Here is a 19,476-nt window from a genome sequence, read left to right on the forward strand (position 1 = left end):
CGGCGTCGGGCCCAGGGCCTCGGGAGGCCTCCCGCTGTGCCCCAAATTCCAGACCCCAGCACCCAGGCTTCCCGCCAACCGTCCTTCCCCGCTCCCGGGGCCGTGTGGCAACTGTGGAAGCGCGGGCCCCGCGGCCTTTGCGCCGCGGAAGGTGCAGGAGTACCTGGAGCTGGTGAAGCAGGCCAGGCGAAGGCCAGGGGGGCGTCAAGCCGCTTGGAGCCTGGGCTTCACAAGGTGGGCGCCCAGGCAGCCAGCGAGGGCCCCCTTCTGCCTGGTGGCAGCCCCGCTGACCTCCGGCCTTGCCAGGGACTGTTGGTGCAGACTTAGGCAAGCCCGCACATCTCATGGAGCTCCTCTGGATGTGTCTTGGGTTCCCTTCCATTAACTAGCATAGATGAAGGGCTCAAAAACACTTCCAGAATAATTGGACCTCCTACTCTACCCAGCCTCGATTTCTCAGCACCTGAGGGGGGAAATGGCAGAGTCCTGACGCTCAGAAAAGAACCATGCAACAATTTCTAAGAGTAAGATTGTAAGCACTGCCTAAGCCTAGTTCTAAATATTGGGAATGACCAAAATTTATCCATTCTTTTTTTCTCCTTTATCCTTGGAAGCATCCAGAAAGTGCCTGCAGCCAGATGGCTATGACCATCATTAAGAAGTTAGAGCAAAGGAGTACCACCCTTCTGTCCCAGAAGTTGCACGCATGTGCATTCCCACTCCTGTTGGAAATGGCTCTTCCCCCGCTCTTGCGGTGTGGTTCCAATGACAACTGCCTCATTCCTCCATGACCCCATCCCTGACCTCGGCTGGCTGGCAGCTGACTCAAGCCAGGCTCTTCGTGGTACCCATGGGTGCCAATGGGAGTTCTTCACCAAAATGTTTTTTTAACTGGAATTGGGGGAGAAAAGCAGCCTCTCTGTGCTGGAAAGCGGTGAGCTGTGAAGTCTCAGCTTTCAGCAACCATGCTTCCTGCCTGGTGGAGAAAGCCAGTCTGCAGTGAGGAAGAAGGAAGCTCACAGAGGGAGAAGCAAAGCAAGGGGCTCAGAGTCCCGATGGGTTCCAGGTACATCACTGTAGGTGTTCCTGAAATCCACCTTTTTCCCTGACCTTGTAGGTTGGCAATCCGACCAGCTCGTCAAATCTGTGGACCCCAAAATTTCCCCCATGCTCAAGCTGCTTCGAATTAGGCTTCTGTTGGTAGAATGTGAGTCTTGACCAATACTAAGGCAGTTTCTCCCAGTGAGTCCAGATCCGTCTCCTGACCACATGCCCCCATTTATCCTTGTTGTTGGCTCTCTGGAGGTGCATGTATTAAAATCTCTTCAGTTATCTACAGGACAGTCCTTCAAACATTTGAAAGCATGCTTGAAGTTTTGATCCATTTGTTGAAGTCGTATGAACACCCATGGATCATGCTAGGGCAATGTGCTCCAGGTAGGAGTCAAGGATCTGTGCTTTCAAGAAACTTTTGTCCAATAGGAGAAACAGGCATATAAACAAACTACAATGAAGAGGAAATGTCCAATTACAAAACTATGTATAGGGGAGCATGAAAGTATAGAGAAAAGAGTGGGTTGCCTGGGGTTTTGGTTAGGATGGTTTACAAGGCAGTGAACTTGAGAAGGATTTTGAAAATTGCATAGTAGACTGTTGGCGTGGGGGTGGGGGACAGGACAGACAGAATATTCCAGATGGAGGGAAGAGTGTGGGCAAAGATATGGAGATACAGAAGAGTCTGGTGGGCATGTTGTTCAAGGGTAAAGATGGGGAAAGAGACATTTAAGGCCAGATCTGGAAGGTTTTGTCTGGTCCACAAGGAAGCTAGACTTCCCTTTGAGGCCACCTCTCATATGACCATGGATATGGTACCACTAGTCACCCTAGTGACCCTGTAATTGATCAATTTCCTTTTGAAAAAGTGACCCACACAGAGGTCACCCCATTAGCAGCCTACAACTGAATTAGCACCTCTCTGGGTTTGGGCCCCACTCACTAGCAACAGCGTTTTCACAGCCAAATTATTTCATTGATCCTGAGCCCGTGCGTGTTCAGCCTGAATTACTATTCACCTAAGTCTTTCCTACTCCTGCTTGTAAAGGCTTTTTTATCCTGAGTGCAAACTTGTGCCTTTTTTTAGTTAAAGCTCATCTTAATTTCCCACTCCCTTTCTTTCTTGCCTAAACCTTCACGAGTCCTGCTCCTATCATCTAGTGTACGATCTGTCCTTCCAGCTTCTTGTCATGTGCCAAGTTAATAAGCAGACTTTCGTGAGGATAGGGCAGAGCTGAGCGAGGAGTGCCAGGGCACTCGGGGAGGGAGAGGTCAGAAAAGCAATCTCTTTCTTCTCTAAGCTTACAGTCTAGCAGGAGAGAGAGGACATATTGAGGGGTGTCAAGTCCTAGGCTGGGAGTCCAGAGACTTGGGTTCTAATTCTCCTCTTCCACTGAGTGTGACCTTGGGCAAATGGCTCCCCACCCCTGAGTTTCAGCTTTCTCCTTTGCAAAGAGGAATGAGGCATTCCCTCTATGATCCTGTAGGTCATGGCTGTCCATTCAGCAAGTATTTATTAAGTAATTGCTAACGACTCCATGCCAGGCATTATGCCAGGTGCTGAGGGTACAGAAGTGAATGTGAGAGTCTGTACCCTGTAGAAACTCTCAGCCTGAAAGAAAGCTAGAATCTCGGATAGAGGTCCGCGCATGTTGCTGAAAGGGCATGGAGAGGCTCATGCTGTTCTGCATTTGGAAAAAACCATAATCCAAGGTTTGCTATTAGACACTCGTACTGATGAAGCATCGTAGGAGTTTGTTAGTGTTGCCAGGACCCCCTCTCCCGGATGTTTTGCACTTCCCAGGGCCCTGGAGTAACTAGGCACTTGGGCTGCTGTTCTTAACATACGTAGCTCAGCTGGGGAAGCTGGTCCCTGTCCCGGAATGGCTGGGGCTCCTGGGACACGCTGGCCCCACCACCTGCGCCCCTCTCTTCGAGGTCTAGATGAGTGCGAACACACCTTGTATTCCGACTTAGTTCCATCTTCCCCTTCCGCTTTCCTTTGAAGCATACATTACCCAAAGTTTACCTGCTGCCAGGACACCATTCCACGTGCCTCACCATCCTCCCCCCTGATCTTAGTGAGCTCAGGCCACTGCACAGTGAGCGCCACTGTGTACCCGGCGCTGGCCCCCTGCCATCATCCCTGCCTTTCTAATAACTCAGCCAACACACTGGCAGCAGGTCCACTGACCTCACCCTCTCGAAGGCCTTCACCCCCACTTCCCTTTAGCAACCTAATCAAATGCCCATCACTTGAATCTCATCAGAGGAGTTTCTCCACCTCTAAAATGCCATCTTGTTATCCACCGACTAAGCCTGCCTTCCGCTGTAGGGCAACTCCAGACCCTAACTTGCCCTCTTGAGTTTCTGCGAGGCTCCTTTATCCACCTCCCCCCATCCCTGTATGGACACAGGCACAAGTGTGGGGAGGACAATGACTCCGATGACAACCGTACTCTCCTCAGAGGTCTCGTCTCCCTTGGCCCTGGACTTCTACCACATGTGCCTTGCCGGTTCCTAACCTGGAATCTGGCTGTGGCTTCTTGCTCCAAGGCTGGCCAACTCTGGTTTCTAACCTGAGTCCAGTCTCGGGCAGCTGGGCAATCCTTTCCCAATTCCCCAAGCTGACCTTTTCCTTTCCCTATAGCAACAGCTCCAAACAAGATTCCAACCTGCCCTTTGCCCTCCTCACTTGCAGTGGTCAACTCTTCCTTCAAAATACAGGGAAACGTGAAACCATCGGATAAGAACTTCAACTTTGAAGGAGGACAGACTAGCTAGCATCTCTGAGTCCTACTAACCTCTGCTTCAAGATGTACGTCATTCTTTAGAAGGCTCTGGAACGTCTGCTCTCAGCTCTCCCTGCCCTCCCCCGCCCAACCTCCTTCCTCACAACCTAGGAGGGTGATTGTTTGCTTTTCCCAGACATATTTACCCCTTCTTTCCCTTCCCTCACTACCTCTGCTGGTCAAAAGAGCTCAAAGGAAACCAGTCACATTATCAAGCAGTAATGAGTTACCAGAATTAGGTTATAAAGGGCAAACTTTGGCCTCCTGAACAAGACAGAAGCAGCTCAATGACCAGAGCTGAAGCACAGGTCGGAGTCAGACCCACCCAGCAAGAGTGGCCAGAGGCAGGTCCCTGAGTGGGGTCAGAGCTGGCTCCCTGGCCTGGAGCAGGGAGAGGTCTGAGTGGAAGAACATGTGGAAGGAAGGAAACGGGGTGGGGTGCTGCAGGAAGTGGACTTGGTCACCGTGTGGTAACCCCCTCCTCCTCTCGTTGGGAATACTCCTCCTCCAGGCAGCCCACTTCATTTTCAGGAGGATTTTCCTTTTATTGAGTCCAATTCTTGTTGTGCCCTCCGAGGCCACAAAGAGGAAGTCTAGAGTGGAGGTCTTTTGGATAGAATAGCCCTGGAAAGGTGTGAAAATACTGGTCAGGAGACACCTCTTTTCTTGACAAAAGTTCCTGCAGTAGGTCCTTGGGTGGAACGGCCTGGAGAGCCCTACCCCATGCTGGATGCTTCCCTGGGAACAAGTCTGCTTTGCCAGTGCCCACCGTAAGCTGCTGTGGCGCGAACATCACGTTGCACTTGTGAGCTCGTCCGGGCACAGTACAGCTATCACCAACGCCATTCTGGTCAATAGACTCAAGATCTTATTTTGCTTCTTGGCACCCGTGTAGACTCACACGGAGGTGGCCTATTCCACAAGCGATGGCATAGGAATTGAGGTCAGAGGTCAGTGAGACCTTCCTTACGAAGCAACATCACCTTCCACTCCAGGCTTCCAAGAACCCCAGGCCTGTGGCCCATCTCACACCAAGTCATCAGTAGCAGGGTAAGTGAGTCAAACACATGTCCACCCCTCCCATTTCTTCTGTTTTTCCTTGTTTCGATTCCACTCATTTTAAAGGTCTCAGCCCTGAGCTCAATGAAGCCCTAGATTTCTGTCCCCCCACCCCCGCCCCCATGAGGGCCTACTGCCTTCTGCTGCCAGCTGCCTGCCCTGCTAGTGACTCTGCAGTTCTCTGGAGTGCTCGCCTGACCTTCCTCCAAGGACCCCCACAGCTCCCGGCTCGCGCAGCTGAGCCCCTGACCCTGGAGGGTGGAGACTCCAGGTCCTGCCACTCTGGGATGAGCTGGTCACTCTGGCGCTCCAGGGACTGGAGATGTGGCCACATCTGCGCTGGAGTAAGTGGACACCAGTGAAAGGATTACTGGCTACAAGGAGCCACTCCTGATTCTGGTTTGACTGGAAGGGGAACTGGGGACTCAAGCATAGAGCTGCTCCAGCCAGGCGCCCTCCCCAGTGCGCCTACTGATTCCGCATCGGACTGGAGGAGTTGGGAATTTCTACCACAGATGTAGGCCCTGTCCAGAGTAAAGCAATCATGAGATGAGAGGGTGACTCTGTGGTCAGGGGGCAGCAGCTGTCACTCAGAACCAGGACACAAGCTCCACATCCTCAGAGAGACCTGGGAAAGGCCACTCCCAGCCCAGGCCTCTCCTGGTCTTCTTGCAGGGAGAACCTGTCCTTTTCCTCCCCTTCCAGTCTTTCTCTAGGGACCCTTCTGTATCGCAGCCAGCCCGCAGCAGCTACATCTCAGTTTTTGGGGGTTTTTTTCTTGTAACTGTTACTACCTCTCAGCAACCGCGGCCACAACTGGCTGCAAGGACTGCTCACCCAAGGGGTGCCACTGACAGATCATTTCCCGGATCATTTCCGAGCTTGCTGGCACCCACCACGCTTCCCCCTAATGGACCACTTCTAGGGTGCAAGCCCATGGCCGCCACCAGCCTCACCCACCCGAAAAGTCAAGGGCTATCTCCAGGCTCTAAACCCTCTACCTGTCCGAACTCTCCTGCCTGCCCTCCACAACTTTCTACCCTTTCCTTGCTGTCCCCTCCCCACTGCCCACCTTGTCTGGCACACCCTTTCCCTGTTTGGAAATCACATTCCAGAACCAGCCTAAGGTAGAAATGCGAAGCCCCCATCTCAAGCAAAGAGCTTCTTAGGAAGCAAAATCTACCCTCCTTTCAGATACAAAAAATATTCAGCCCTGTCTATGCACAATATGTCCTAGGGAGAAATTCCAAGCAAACTGGTCTAAGGACCAGAAGACTCCAGAGAAAAATAGGAATTGTATACAGTGTGCCCTGGCTATCATCACTGAAAAAGGGAGGCGAGAAACAGTGGATTCTCCCAGTTTAATGAATGAACACCCCATCAGAACGGAGCTTAACCACTCTTCGAAAATCAAAGGCATGATCAACTCTCCCCATCTTCACAGAAAGTAGAAGCCAAAGCTGTGGGACTAAGTTGTAGAAGCAAGATCTAGTAGATTTTCGACTGTCACTATGTATATACAAAGACCATGCCACCCTATGAGGCAAGATGGCGCTCCTGGTCCTGTCACTTGAGCGCTCACTAGGATGGGGGTTTCTCCCCGCTTAGAACTGACTTAAATGGCTTATCATATCCTTCCGCCCCATTTTCCATACAATCAGTTACATATAAATCGACTTTCTTTTCTAGTATTTATTCACTAAAAACTCAACTTTAATTTGCAATAATAAATACTATAAAAAATGAAAGCATTTGAAAAGGCCAGTGCATGACACAATGAACTAGCTCAAGAATTCATCTGGACCCCGGTCCCTAATGGAAAGATGGATCTGAAGATGTTTTAAATTATCAAGTAAACAGATAGTTCAAACTTGGAAAGGCCTGGCAAAAGCCAAAAGAAATAGGTACTTATCAAAGAGCCAGAACTCCATCAGAAAAAGCATAAATCTGATGCCGATTACAATGTAAATCAATGCAAATGAAAGTGATGCTGCCTTGGGGGGAGTGGGGGAGGGATCGCTTCTATTTCTATATTCGGCCAGACCAAAAGTCAATACATAAAACAATTAAACGGGAGAAGAAATCCGATTAAGAGTTCTTGCCTTTAGGGAGGTCTCCTCTCTTTTGGCATAAACATGAGGAACAAGGAGATAAAATCTAGCCAGGCTCAGGCTCTCCAGAGATTTAAGCCAACACCCCCACCCTCCACTTGACAGATGGGAGTACGGAGGCCAAGAAAGATCAAACAACTTAGTTACCAAGCTCGCATTGGAACCCAGGGCTTCTGTTTTCTAGTCACTGGCTTCCTTCATTCTATCACACTGCCAGGAAGTTTAGTCAAGAAAAATAGGGATAAGCCCCTGAGGAAATAATTCTGTAGAAGCAAGAAGCCATATGCCCAGACTCTTCACTGCACTCATGAAGTGGGAAATTTAAACAGGAAATGGGTAAGTAAATGATGTTGATTTGAAAATGACTACAATGATTGACAATGAGGATTTAGGGGCTTTGTAGAGACATGGAAAATGTCCAGATATAATGTTAAGTAGAAAAAAGCAGGGCACGGGGGCGCCTGGGTGGCTCAGTCGGTGAAGCGCCTGCCTTTGGCTCAGGTCATGATCCTGGGGTCCTGGGATCAAGTTCTGCATCAGGCTCCCAGCTTCTCCTTCTGCCTCTGCCTCTCTCTCTCTCTCTCTGTCTCTCATGAATAAACAAAATCTTAAAAAAAAAAAAAGTACTGTACAAGATCAGAGGCAGGGTAGTGCTAGTCACACCTGAATGAATCCCAGCTTTGTCCCTTTAGGAGCTCTGTGGCCTTAGGGAAATTACTCAACCACTCTGAACCTCCAAAAGAGCAGTACCCGTCTCATAGGATTTTTTCACGCCTACATAAGAGAATGAACGTGAGAATCATACCTGTCATGGAGAAATGTTCAATTTCTGTTATTGTCATAATCATATCATATTTAGCTGTGGACTGAACAAGAGTCCAGTTGGAAAGCAGTTGGAAAGGACTGGAAACTAATAGACAAAAATAAAAACTACCTCAAAAGTAGGATGGGATTATAAATATGCACGTTTTTTATTTTCTCTAATAACGTGATGTCATTTTCCAATGAGAGAAAGGCATTTTAAATGCCTTTAAATAAAAAAAAAAAAAATCCTATTCTTGGGATTCTATTCTCTCCTCCAGAGGGGCTCAAGGTTCCCAGCGCCTCATTTCCTAAGACTGCTGTGGCATCTGTTGGTGGAGAAGGTCAAGAACAGCCTGGATACCTTGGAAAAGACGGGGGTGTGGTGGAGGGGTGACGACACAACACATTCTAGAATCTAGAACATTCTGCTTTGCTCAGAGCAGACCCTGAGAGAACTTTGTAGCTACCAGTTGAATCAGATTCTTTCATTCACGTGTGCATACATGCATGCATTCACTCACTCATTCCAACACTCTTTGGACCACTACTGTATGCAAGGAACTGTGCTAGAAGTTTTTAAAGAATTAGACTGACCCACTGGATGAATTTGGAACAATCTCCATTACACAAGTGAAAAAAGCAAGCTTCAGAACACTGCATAGAATGCTACCATTTGTATTAAAAATAGATATATAAATATACATATTTATAAACTTGTAAATGCATAGAATTGCTCAGAAAGGGTACACGAGATCTAGATTAACAGTGATTAATTCTGGAGCTGGGCTGGGGAACTGAAGGCTGACCTCCAACAGGAAGCTTACTTTGCACTGTATATTCTTTTTGTGTTATTTGGATGTCTTACCGTAATGTCTATGTATTAATTAAAAAAAAAAAAAACAGCAACAAAAAAATTTTTTAAACAAGTAAAAGAAAGTGCGCCCAGAGCTGAGTATACAGTGGTGAACAGGGCAGGCAGGGGGTTCCTCTGTCTCGGGGAAGGCAAAGTGTGTCGAACTTGCTAAGCCACACTGTTAAGTTTTCAAAACCAGACTGTTTACATAAGTTAAGGGAACAGTTCTTTCTACACCAATTATAGTCATTCGGCACATCGTTTTACAGAGATAAAGCAGTTGGAAAATAAATACTAGTCATTTGTCAAGCCTGAGAGTGTATTAAGTTGTAGTTTTTACAAGGGTGGGGAGCTTATCTCTTTAACTTGATCAGCGGAGCATTCACTCCCACCCAACCTGTACACAGCACTTGCTACAAGCAAGCATTTGCTGATAACAAAAGATAGGAGAGCACGCCCATTAAAAACATCTTAAGAAAAGAGAAGATATTGGACCCTGAGGGAACCATGTTTTCTGGGATGGCCCCCCAAAAATGATGGTCTTCCAAGGCAAGATCAACCCCAAGGTAAATGAAAGGTCATGGGAAGACCGCCTCTGCTTTAGAACGTCCCGCACAGATGTTTTGCATGGGGTCCTCCTCGGGGTGACGAGGCACAGCTGGACTCCAACGAGAGCCCGGCGCTCCGGGGGGCACCCCAACCACTGGGGAGGTAGGAAAGCAGGTGTCTGGATGGCTGCAAAGTGCTGACCTGCTGGGAGCCGGCCAAAGTAGCCGGGCCACAAAGGCAGCACAGGGGTTGCTGTTGTGGACTTTAGAACCAGCCGGGTCTGATTTTGCCCCAGCACGTGCAGGCGGCCCGGCAGGTTCTCTGACCTCTCTGAGCCTCTGTGTTCTTCTCTGTGAGACGGAGGAGGGTTAACTGGGAGATCCTTGTGATTATGAAAATCACGGCCAAGTCTTTAGCAAGATGCGGGGCGTGCAAGCAGGCCTGACATGCTTCGAGCGTCACTACTGCCGCAGCGTAGACGGGCTCCATAGATGGGCCCGGTGGCACACACGGCTGCCGGCAGGGGAGGTGCACTCCACCCCCAAGCCCTAAAGGCAAGAATCCCTCACGTGTTGCGCGCCTCACAAACTGAAAACAAGCTTCCACGCTCCCCGTCTCACAAAGCCCAGGAAGAGAGCTGGATGGGAATTACCAGGACTATTTGGGGGGGGGCGTGAAGTGAGGGGGCTTGTTAAAAGCTAGTTAAGGGCAGAATCCAGGTTGTGCCCCAGGTCTCCTGGTGAGTGGCTTGGCATTCTCTCCACTCCGCGCCATTCCCAGGAAGGAGAGGCGGATCCGGGTCAGGCCAGGTGTGGAGCCTGCAAGTTCGCTACCCCCGCCCCCACTCCAGCTACCACCGCTGGTGAGCAGCAAGAGATCCAACAGTCCATTTCAAACCCTTCTCAGAGCCTCCCCGGTAATGTTCCTGTGAACAGACCATGGGGTGCAGGGTGGGCACCTGCAGTGGAATTAGGGAAGGGACGACAGCCAAGATGGGATGAGCTCAGGCCTTGCAGGCGGCCTCACTGCCTGCTTGGGAAAGAGGGACACTGTGGCCTTGCCAAGTGTAGCAATCCTTAAACAGCAGACTCTCTCTGACACTGAGGTAAGCACTAACCGTTCCCAGGGCCATGAGCATTTCCACTAAAAATCTGGCATTGGAGAGAAAAACAAAATGTACTTTTTTTTTTCTGTTGTGAAAAGGTCAGACATATTTATCTGACTTAAGGAGTTACAACTGACATTCAATGCCTTCCTTGAAAGAGCACCTCCAAGAACTTGGCCTGCACCCACCTGCCTTTGCTGCACTAGAGCCTGTAGGGCCCAGTTGCACCCCCCCCCACCCCCAGCCAGGCAGAGCTGCAGCAGCAGCTTGGGTCGGAGGTCAGAGAACACATCCACATGGCCTGCCCCTTGGGCTTGGTCAGGCCTGAACTCTGCCACCGGGGAAACGGCAGCCCAGCCTCAGCCCAGCCTCCCCTGCCTAATCCCGATTCTGCCACAGCCGAGAGTTCCTGTGGCAGTGGCAACAGCAGGACCTCTTGAACACTGCGAGATAATTCCTCCCCTCTATCCCTCCCCCCACCCTACCAGTAAAAGGGTCTCTTAGGAGGAAAATCCATTTGTAGGAAAGATGATGGGGGTGCCCAGAACATTTCAATAGGCCCTAAGGCCAATGCTGCTAGCCCCAGAAAGGCCTCGCAGGGGACCCTCGACCAGTATTAAGACCCTCCCCTCACACCCTTAGAAGTCTCTGGAGGACCAAGTACCGAGCTCCTGGTTTCCTAACCACAGCTCCAGAATCTAAAGCGAGCCTTCCTCGGACAGTAGGCACGCTGCTCTCCCTCAGAGATGGGACAGTGACGGAAGTCTGGGAGAGACTGTGAAGTGGAGCAGGGTAGGGCCAGGCTCCCTTGAAGAGGAATACAAGAGCCTACCTGCATGGTAAGAAGATTTTTTATTTGAAATAGAGTCTGAGCAACATGAGTGTAGCCGAGAGGAGGAGGGGCCGGCCTGCCTGGGGCAGCAGCCTCTCTAATGGCACAGGAGCAAGAGTACAAATATTCCAATGTCTGTGTGCCCCCAACCCCACGTGTCAGGAAGGCAGAACAGCAGCAGAACAAGGACGCACAGCTCCTTCTGAAGGGGGTCTGCCTCTCAGGGCCTGCCTGCCTTGCTGCGTTTCCTGCTCTCCCGGTTCCAAACAGAGGTGTGCTGCAGAACTTTCTCCCACCCACACAGACAGGAGGCGCCAGTGTGACAATTCATTCTCCAGGACTATTTTTGGAGGGGAAAGAATCAGAGAAGACAGGAAGGAAGGGCAAGGTGATCAAGGGCCCTCACCAAGCCAGCCTGGGCAGGGCTCTCCAAGAGCGGGTGCGCCAGCACCCTCATCCCCCTGCTCCGGCTCTGCTGGCCGGACAGAGGGCTCCAAGGAGAGCCCTGGCTGAAGGCAGCACGCGGGAACCTCCCAGAAGAGCACAGCGCTGAGGGGTTTCAAGCCGAGTTGACAGCGTTGGGGTTGGGCCACTTAAGCAGCCTGGGGTTGGAAGGACACAGACAAGAGCTGGGGTACCAAGAAGCAGCACAAAGCCATAAATAACAGAAGCATATTCAGAGCTGTGAGGGTCCTGGGTGACCGCACATTTCCCGGGGCTGGGGGACACCCAGCACCCCGCAGCTCGGGGCAGACACCGCTCCAGGGCACAGCCGGCCACACTCACACCGGGGCAGAGCCTTTTCTCTCCCACTGTCCACACGGCAGATGGGGGAGGCCGCGGCACGGGCCCAACCGCACGCGCTGCAGAGCCTCCAGTCACACCTGAGGGGACGGTGCGTGGCTGTCCTGGTCCCGAGAGGCCTGTGGTTGACTCTGAGCATCCTGGGCACCGTCCTCCTCAGAAGCCGGACCTAGTGATCTCGCCTCTGGGTCGCCCAACAAAGGCTCTCCGGCACATTCTTCCAGTCCGTTCTCCCTGGTCTCCATGGACACCTCCTCCCCGGAGCCCTCCTCTGGCTCTGCCGCCTCCACAGCCGCCTCGGCCGCCTCCTCCTCCTCCTGGTCTCTCACCTTGTGGACAATGAAGAGGTGACGGCTGAGGGAGCCGGCCGAGGTGTAGCACAGGCCGCAGAGCAGACACTGAGCCGTAGAGCTGTCCGCCTGGTGCTGAGGTATGTGGCTCTGAAACTCGAGCCCCGAGTCCGTGGCAAAGCTACATTTCGCACACTGGAACAGGGACTTGTGCCTTTTGGTGGAAGAGACGGCTGCGCCATTGCTGGTGCCCGGAGCGTCCCCGGCTCCGCTGCCTGGTCTTTTCAGATGGCTCACCTGCAAGGGGAGACGCTGTGAGCAGAGTCGGGCCGAGCCCCACACCTGACCGGGGCCACCCACGGATTCGCAGAATCACCACCCAGGCCAGGCTTGCCCCGGCCCGGAACCACGGGTTAGATTTGGTTGCTTTCAGGGTTTTCGGTTTGCTTTTGTTTTGTCTAATGGAACGTCGCATGTGGTGACACATTCCAAAGATATGGGAAGGGCAGAAGGAAGATGAAGTCCTTCCCACCCCCCTCCCCAGGTCTGCTCTTCAGAGAAGGCCATACCACCTAGGTTTGCACACACAAAGAGACAAGTGTTGTATTCTACAAAACGAGAGCGTTGCATTCACACTTTTCTTCACCCTGCTTTTTCTACTTAACGACAGGTGCTGGCCGTTGTCTCCGTGAGGGCATATGCAGAGGCTTCATTCCCCTCATGCGGCGCTGACGCATCAGAGGGGTGAACGGTCCCCTCTGGCCGACATTTAGTTGTGTTCCCTCATTGTTTACTGCGCAGAGCCCTGCAGTGCGGTGCACGGACCGCTTCAGGCCCGAGGCCAAAGATACAGGACAGATAAATCCTCAGACAGAACTGCTGGATCAAAGGGCATGTGCACTTGGAGGGTGGGGGTGTGCGTCTCAATCACAGATAGATGTTGCCAAAACGTCAACAGACACCCCACCTGCTGTGTGAAAGGGCTTCTGCCGACCAACGCCCTTTTCCGAGGAGCCAAGAAAGAACGCCTTAGAACTCCAGGCAGCTCTCAGAATTTCCCAGACATGACTGACCCGCTGAGAAGCAGTCCTCCCTACCACGGGGTGGGAAGAGCCTGCCATGAGGAGGGGAAACCACACTGTTCCAGAAATTCACCAGAAATGGGACGAGGGCATGGAACAGGGATATGGTCGTAGAACGAGGGTCTAGGATACCAGGAGTCTAGGCTTGGCTCCTCCCATAACGTGTGTATGTGTGTATGTGTGTGTGTGTGTGTGTGTGGAGAGAGTGCGAGAGACACACACACACTCAGGTGAGCACTGCCACCGTCGGCCCCGCTGGCACCCCTCCCCTCCCCCACCCGGGACTAGAGGGGCAGCAGCAGGATGGCATGCGTGGATCCACTCCAGTGTCCACACAGCAGGACACACACGGCTAAGGAACAGATCACAGTGACAGGGAAGCCATGGGAACAAAAGGCTAATGGGCTGCCTCCCAGGTCTCTGCCCGTCCTTTACCTGTGTGCGGTCCCCAGGTGGGCTGTGCAGGCCTAGAGAACAAGCACAGTGAGGGAAGCACCACCGCTGGTTGCTCTGTGGCCGCTGTTACAGACGGGTTCTCTGCAGCCCTCCTGCAGCTGCTCCAGGGGGAAGGGGCCCCACACTCACCTGAGGGGAATGTCCACCCGGAGGTCTGACTTTGGACGTCTGGCTCAAATCAGGGTTTCTGATACCATGCATAAGGCTGATGTGGCTCTCCAGGAGGGAGGGCCGAGGGAAGCTCGGGCCGTCCTCTGTGCAGTACCTGCAGGAGTACAGCCCGAAGGCGGGGTCTAAGATGACAGGCCCCAGGAAGCCCAGCGTGGCCGCGCATGCCCGGCAGGGAGGCAGGTGGATGCTGCTTCTGGCTCCGGGGGAGAGAGCCTGGAGCAGGCAGCGAGCTGGCTGGGGGGTCATCAGGCTGGCCAGCTAGTGCTGGGCACACCCCAGAGAAACGGAGTTGGCAAGCCAGCCAAGGTGGCAGACAAGAGCAAGTCAGAATATCTGTCCTGGCCCTGAGCCATGATCTCACTCTCCACTCCCTGACATCACTGCCCAGAGGCCCAAGTGCTGGGCTAGTGGTCAGCAAGGAAGAGGCCAGCATACGTCTGAGCACAGACACCATGTCAAATCCTCCTGGCCAGACAGGGCGCACGGTGCCATCACCATCCCTCCTCCTAAACCTCAGGGCCGGTGGCACTGACCGGCAGTGCGGCCCAGGGCGCGGGAGGGAGGAAGGGGAGGCTCAGAAGCCACCAGGTGCTACAAGCTGGTTCCCGACCGGCCCCGCCTTCTGACTGAGCCATGGCATCTTTCCACGAGAAACTCGCTTCTCTCTTGCTTCTGACCCCTGACCTCACAGGAGACAAAAGCCCCAGTGGTGCCAGCGACAGTCTTTTTTTGAATTTCAGGCCTCCTGGCTCCCAGCTCTGGGGACTCACCCACAGGTATAGACTTTCTTCACTGTGTCGTGGTTGTTGCGGATGTGTTTGCGCAGGCTGTTGGGGGTGTGGAAGGACTGCTCACACTGCCGACACGGGTACCGCTTCAACGTCTACGGGAGCGACAGGACGCAAAGCATCAGAACTATAAGACCGTCCCGGGTGGCTCTTTCTACTCGGGTGATGTAGGCAGAAAGACCTCAAGATCGGTGGAACCCACCCTGCCCAAAGCACCGGGAACCCCAAGGGGTCAGCCACATAAGGGGCTCTGACCCCACAGAAGTCCAGAGACTCTGGCACTTCCCTGTGACCACGGGAGGACACTTACCCGACCGTGACTCTTTTTCATGTGGGACACGTAGTTCTCCCGATCAGGAACCCACTCCTGGCACTCCTGGCAGGTCCAGCCAGTGTTCCTCAGCCGGGGCCTGGCCTCAGCCCTGCGATGGGCCTCAGGCCTGCCCCAGCGGCTAGAGGGCAGGGCGCTTCCCCGTGAAGCCACACTCGTGGCTGGGGGCTCAGTGGGAACTCGAGAGCCAGGACGGCTTGAGGACGTGTCCGATGAAGACTGGAGGCTTGACAGCTCATCCACGTTTCGGGGAACACCGTGGGTGCTCTGGGGATGGGGAGAGCGATTACTGACTGGGCAAGGGGAAAGATGCACAGAGTCAGACCCCCGGCCTGAGGCGCGTGCCCTCCTCCCAGCCTCCTTCCCCAGGGCACCCCACCTTGACATGCTGCATCAACTCCGGCTTCTGCAGGAACAAGAGTGGGCACTCGGGGCACTTGAAGACGCCCACCTGCGTCTTGCTGGCATTCTGGTAAAAGTGCTGCTGAATGTGCCTCTTCTTGTTGAAGACCATTTCACAGGAGCACTTATAAATGAGCCTAATGAGACAAGGCCCAGGGAGTGAGGTGGCCAGGCCCTGAGCGCAGAACCCCCACCCCGTCTCCGCTCTCTCTGAACCAGGGTCAGGTCTGGGAAAGCACTACTCTGAGCCGACGTGGCGACTCCCCTGCCTCGGGATGCCTTCAGTGAACCCCAGGCACCTGCATCCCCAGCCCCAGCTCCCTGGTCCATCCCAACACCCTCCCCATAGCACCCAGGCCACTCCACTCCACCCAAAGGCCTGCGGCCCTGGAGCTGCACTCACTGGGAGGGTCTGTGAGGCTGGGTGGGGTGCTGAGTGGCGCTGTGGTCCGCAGTGCTGCTGGCAGTCTTGAAGGCCATGGGGCAGAATGCACATTTGTGGAAAACCTGGCAGTGTCGCTCCTGGATGTGGCTTTTCAGCAAGGCCAAGGTCAGGTGGACAACCCCGCAGTGGATGCACCTGGAGGACAGGAGTGGTGGGGTGTGGGAGGTGTGTCAGACCCAGAAGTAGTGCTGGAAAAGGAGGGATGGAGGGCAGGAACAGAGCCATCTCGGGGCCCTCTCTCCCCCTCCCTTGAGCTCTCCATCCTCCACACGCCCATCCTGAGAGCCTGTCTGCTGCCATCTGGCACAATGCGGTCACCCAGGGCCCCCCAAGCCCAAGGCTATCCCTAGGAGAGAAGGGGGAAGAAACCCGCCCCACCCTTCACCGGCCAGAGAGGCTGGCAGGAATGGAGCAGGAGGGGACCGGTTCCAAGATGACATAAACAAAATCTTTTGAAGTGCGACACCACTGCAAGGGTCCAAGAGGAAATTTCAGGAGGAGGCCGGACAGCCCGTGCCTTCCCACAGGCTGGTGGTACTGAGTGGGCAGGGACTGCCACTTCATACAAAGTGTGGTTGGGAAATACTGCGCTCGCCCGAGCCACAAGTACAGTAAAACACACAGCCCTCAAAGCCCAAGTCCACGGGAACATGCGGTGACAGTGGGAATGTTCCACACTGTACTGGCCACGTGGCAAGCACTCAACAGCCAGACGTGGCCCGTACCATCCTGGACCATGTAGCTTCTCAGCGTCGGAGCCCCTCCCTCGTGGCGTCGCGGGTAACTTTTTACTTCTTTTTCTCCCAGGTGGTATTTCCGAGCTTTGTTTAGCAGATGTATCATTTGTATCATGTATGAACTATCTTAAATCACTTTTTTCTGAAACTGAGGCATGTTGGACTCTTCCGTCAACTTCACGATCTCCCTCTATAAATCTGGCCTTCCCTTTCCTCGGTCACATGAGCCCACGTGACCTCCACGCCACCCTCCATCCATTCCAGGACCTAGGCCCTCTCACACATTCTTTCTTTCCTCCTGCCTACATGGCCCCCCGCCCCGTCTCCCCTCCCGTGAGAAAACACCCGCCCTGAGCCCAGCCATTCCCCTCGAGGTAATTCTGAGCTCCCTTCTATTGCTGTATTGCCTGACCCCACAACCCCGACATCCCAATAGGCATAAGAAGAGAGGCTGTGGCTTCACTGAAAGAAAGGACATGCCGTCACTTAAAAATTCTTTGGCTACCAAATACAGCCTTTCCACTCACTACATGAGCCCGTTTTCACAGTCCACGTACATCATCACAGCATCCTGCCTGGTCCTGTTTGTTTTTCCTCCTTCTCCTCCTTCTCTGTGTATTTGGGGGGGTGGGGTGGGGGGGCAGATGGAATCCTCTCTGCACATTTAATTAGCAATGACGAGCAGCCCACAGAACCGGAAAGCTGTTTGCAATGACCTCTGATGTTCACTCGTTACCAAATTTGTACATGCTTTAAATTAGACTTTCTATGCAAGCTACTTATATTTTCTTTTCTCTCCCGCTAAACAAAATAGCGACCAACTTCTAGCTCAGAGAAGTACTTCCACAACACAAGGTATTGTGAGGAGAAAATAAAATCCACATATTTCCAAATTCATCCAAAGTGGCCAAGTACATTTGATATGTGTAAAGAACCTTAAGTGGCCTTATTTGTGCAGTTTGACTGAAACTCAGCGGGGGCAATATAAATGTACTCCTCAAAAATGCAGCTAAAAATCCACTCTATGTACCGAAGAGACATTCTTCAAAGAAACCTCACGGAAGTAAGAACATAAAGGGGTAAAAGAACACGCACACCGAGTCAGTGAAAGACTGAGTCAAGTATGGTTTACAAATTGATGAAAAAGCACGCAGAAGAGAAATCTGACCCCATGACACAACTCTTCACCAATTTTTTTAAGAGAAAATATACAATTATAGACTCATACGCTGTGGAATGTGTAAAGTTTTAGAAAAGACAGAGTAGTAAAATACTTAATTGTCCTAATAATCACAAATAATTAAAAAATGACATATTAAGAACAGTCTAAACTTGCTCCTTTATGACATCATAGGCCACTCTCCAAATTTTCAACAAAGAGCAGAATAATTTAAACAATTCTAAAATTTATATATAATGTATATACACATTTTACATGAAATACATATACATAAAACATATATAAAATGTACTTTGACAATGTCTTCAAAAAAAGCAAAAATAAAACAAGACTGTAAGCCTGTAGTAGAACTCCATGAGATGGAGCATAGGTACAATTTGAGAATTCACTAAAAAATATAATGCCCACAGAATGGGAGGAAATATTTGCACATCATCTATCTGACAAGGGACTTATATCCAGACTATATAAAGAACTCTTATAACTCAAGAGTAAGACAATAAGCCAATTAAAACTGGGCAAATAGACATTTCTCCAAAGAAGATACAGAAATACCCAACAGAAAAGATGCTCAACGCTGTGAGCCGTTGGGAAAATGTAAATCAAAACCGGACGAGACGCAGCTCCACACCCATAGGGATGGCCACGAGCAGAAGTCAGACAACATCCCTGCCGGCAAGGACGGAGAGAAACCAAAAATCTCATAGGTCTGCTGGCAGGAATGCAGAAATACAGCCACTTTTAAAACAGTCTGGCAGTTCCTCAAAAAGTTAAACAGAGTTACCAGTTGACCCAGCTCGTCTACTCCCAAGTATCTACCCAAAAGAACGGAAAATGTATGTCCACACAACTGACACCTGAATGTTCATCAGAGGCGTTACTCATAACGGCCAAAGGGTGGAACCCCAAGTGTCCGTCAACTGGTAAACGGGTGAACAAACTGCTGTCTACAGACAGTGGACTATCATTCAGCCGTAAAAAAGGAGTGAAATGCGACATACCACAATACAGACGAATCTTGGCTAAGACTACAGATTCTATGATTCCATTTCTGTGAAATGTGCAAAGGCAGCAGATATATGAGGCAGAAACCAAATTCATGGTACCTGACGGATGGGGGGAACGGAAGGGTTGTGAATATAGAGTCTCTTTTCGAATAATGAAAACATACTAAAATTGGTTGTGGTGACTGAACAACTCAGTAAATACACTAAAACTGTTGAATTGTATACATTACATGGGTGAATGTATGTTGTGTGTCTAAATAAAGCTGATTCAAAAATCCACGTGAACAGCTGAAGATCTAAGTGCAGCCACTACTGTGCTCGGGTGTATGTCTTCTGAGTTCAACCCCCGCCACTGAAGATCCCATGTCAAGATCTCCAGGAAGCCCTCCGGCTGAATCACATTACACGTGCGACTGACATTCCTCACAGAAAGGCTTGACAGGGGCACCTGGGGGCTCAGTCAGCTACGTGTCTGACTTCAGCTCAGGTCATGATCTCAGGGTCCTGGGATCGAGCCCCGAATCTGGCTCCCCACTTAGGGGCAGTCTGCTTTTCTCCCTCTGCCCTCCCCCTGCTCACTCACTCTCTCTCTCTCTCTCAAAAAAAAAAAACTTTAAAAAAAAAA

At 51.7% G+C, this 19,476-nt stretch overlaps 1 protein-coding gene across 2 annotated transcripts in view; it reads right to left on the reverse strand.

Annotated features, from left to right (window-relative positions):
• Positions 1–11,159: 11,159 nt before the first annotated feature.
• ZNF592 (zinc finger protein 592) overlaps positions 11,160–19,476 on the reverse strand; it is a 34,860-nt gene continuing 26,543 nt past the window's right edge. For both annotated transcript variants that reach the window (XM_034667838.1, XM_034667836.1), the window contains 6 exons: positions 15,886–16,062; positions 15,460–15,619; positions 15,060–15,347; positions 14,732–14,844; positions 13,920–14,055; positions 11,160–12,549 (listed from right to left, as the gene is read on the reverse strand). In XM_034667838.1, coding sequence (XP_034523729.1) covers positions 12,037–12,549; positions 13,920–14,055; positions 14,732–14,844; positions 15,060–15,347; positions 15,460–15,619; positions 15,886–16,062 — 1,387 coding nt within the window. In that variant the 3' untranslated portion in view covers positions 11,160–12,036. The remainder of the gene's footprint in view (positions 12,550–13,919; positions 14,056–14,731; positions 14,845–15,059; positions 15,348–15,459; positions 15,620–15,885; positions 16,063–19,476) is intronic.

The sequence above is a fragment of the Ailuropoda melanoleuca genome, chromosome 9, assembly GCF_002007445.2.
Source record: "Ailuropoda melanoleuca isolate Jingjing chromosome 9, ASM200744v2, whole genome shotgun sequence".
NCBI lineage: Eukaryota > Metazoa > Chordata > Mammalia > Carnivora > Ursidae > Ailuropoda > Ailuropoda melanoleuca.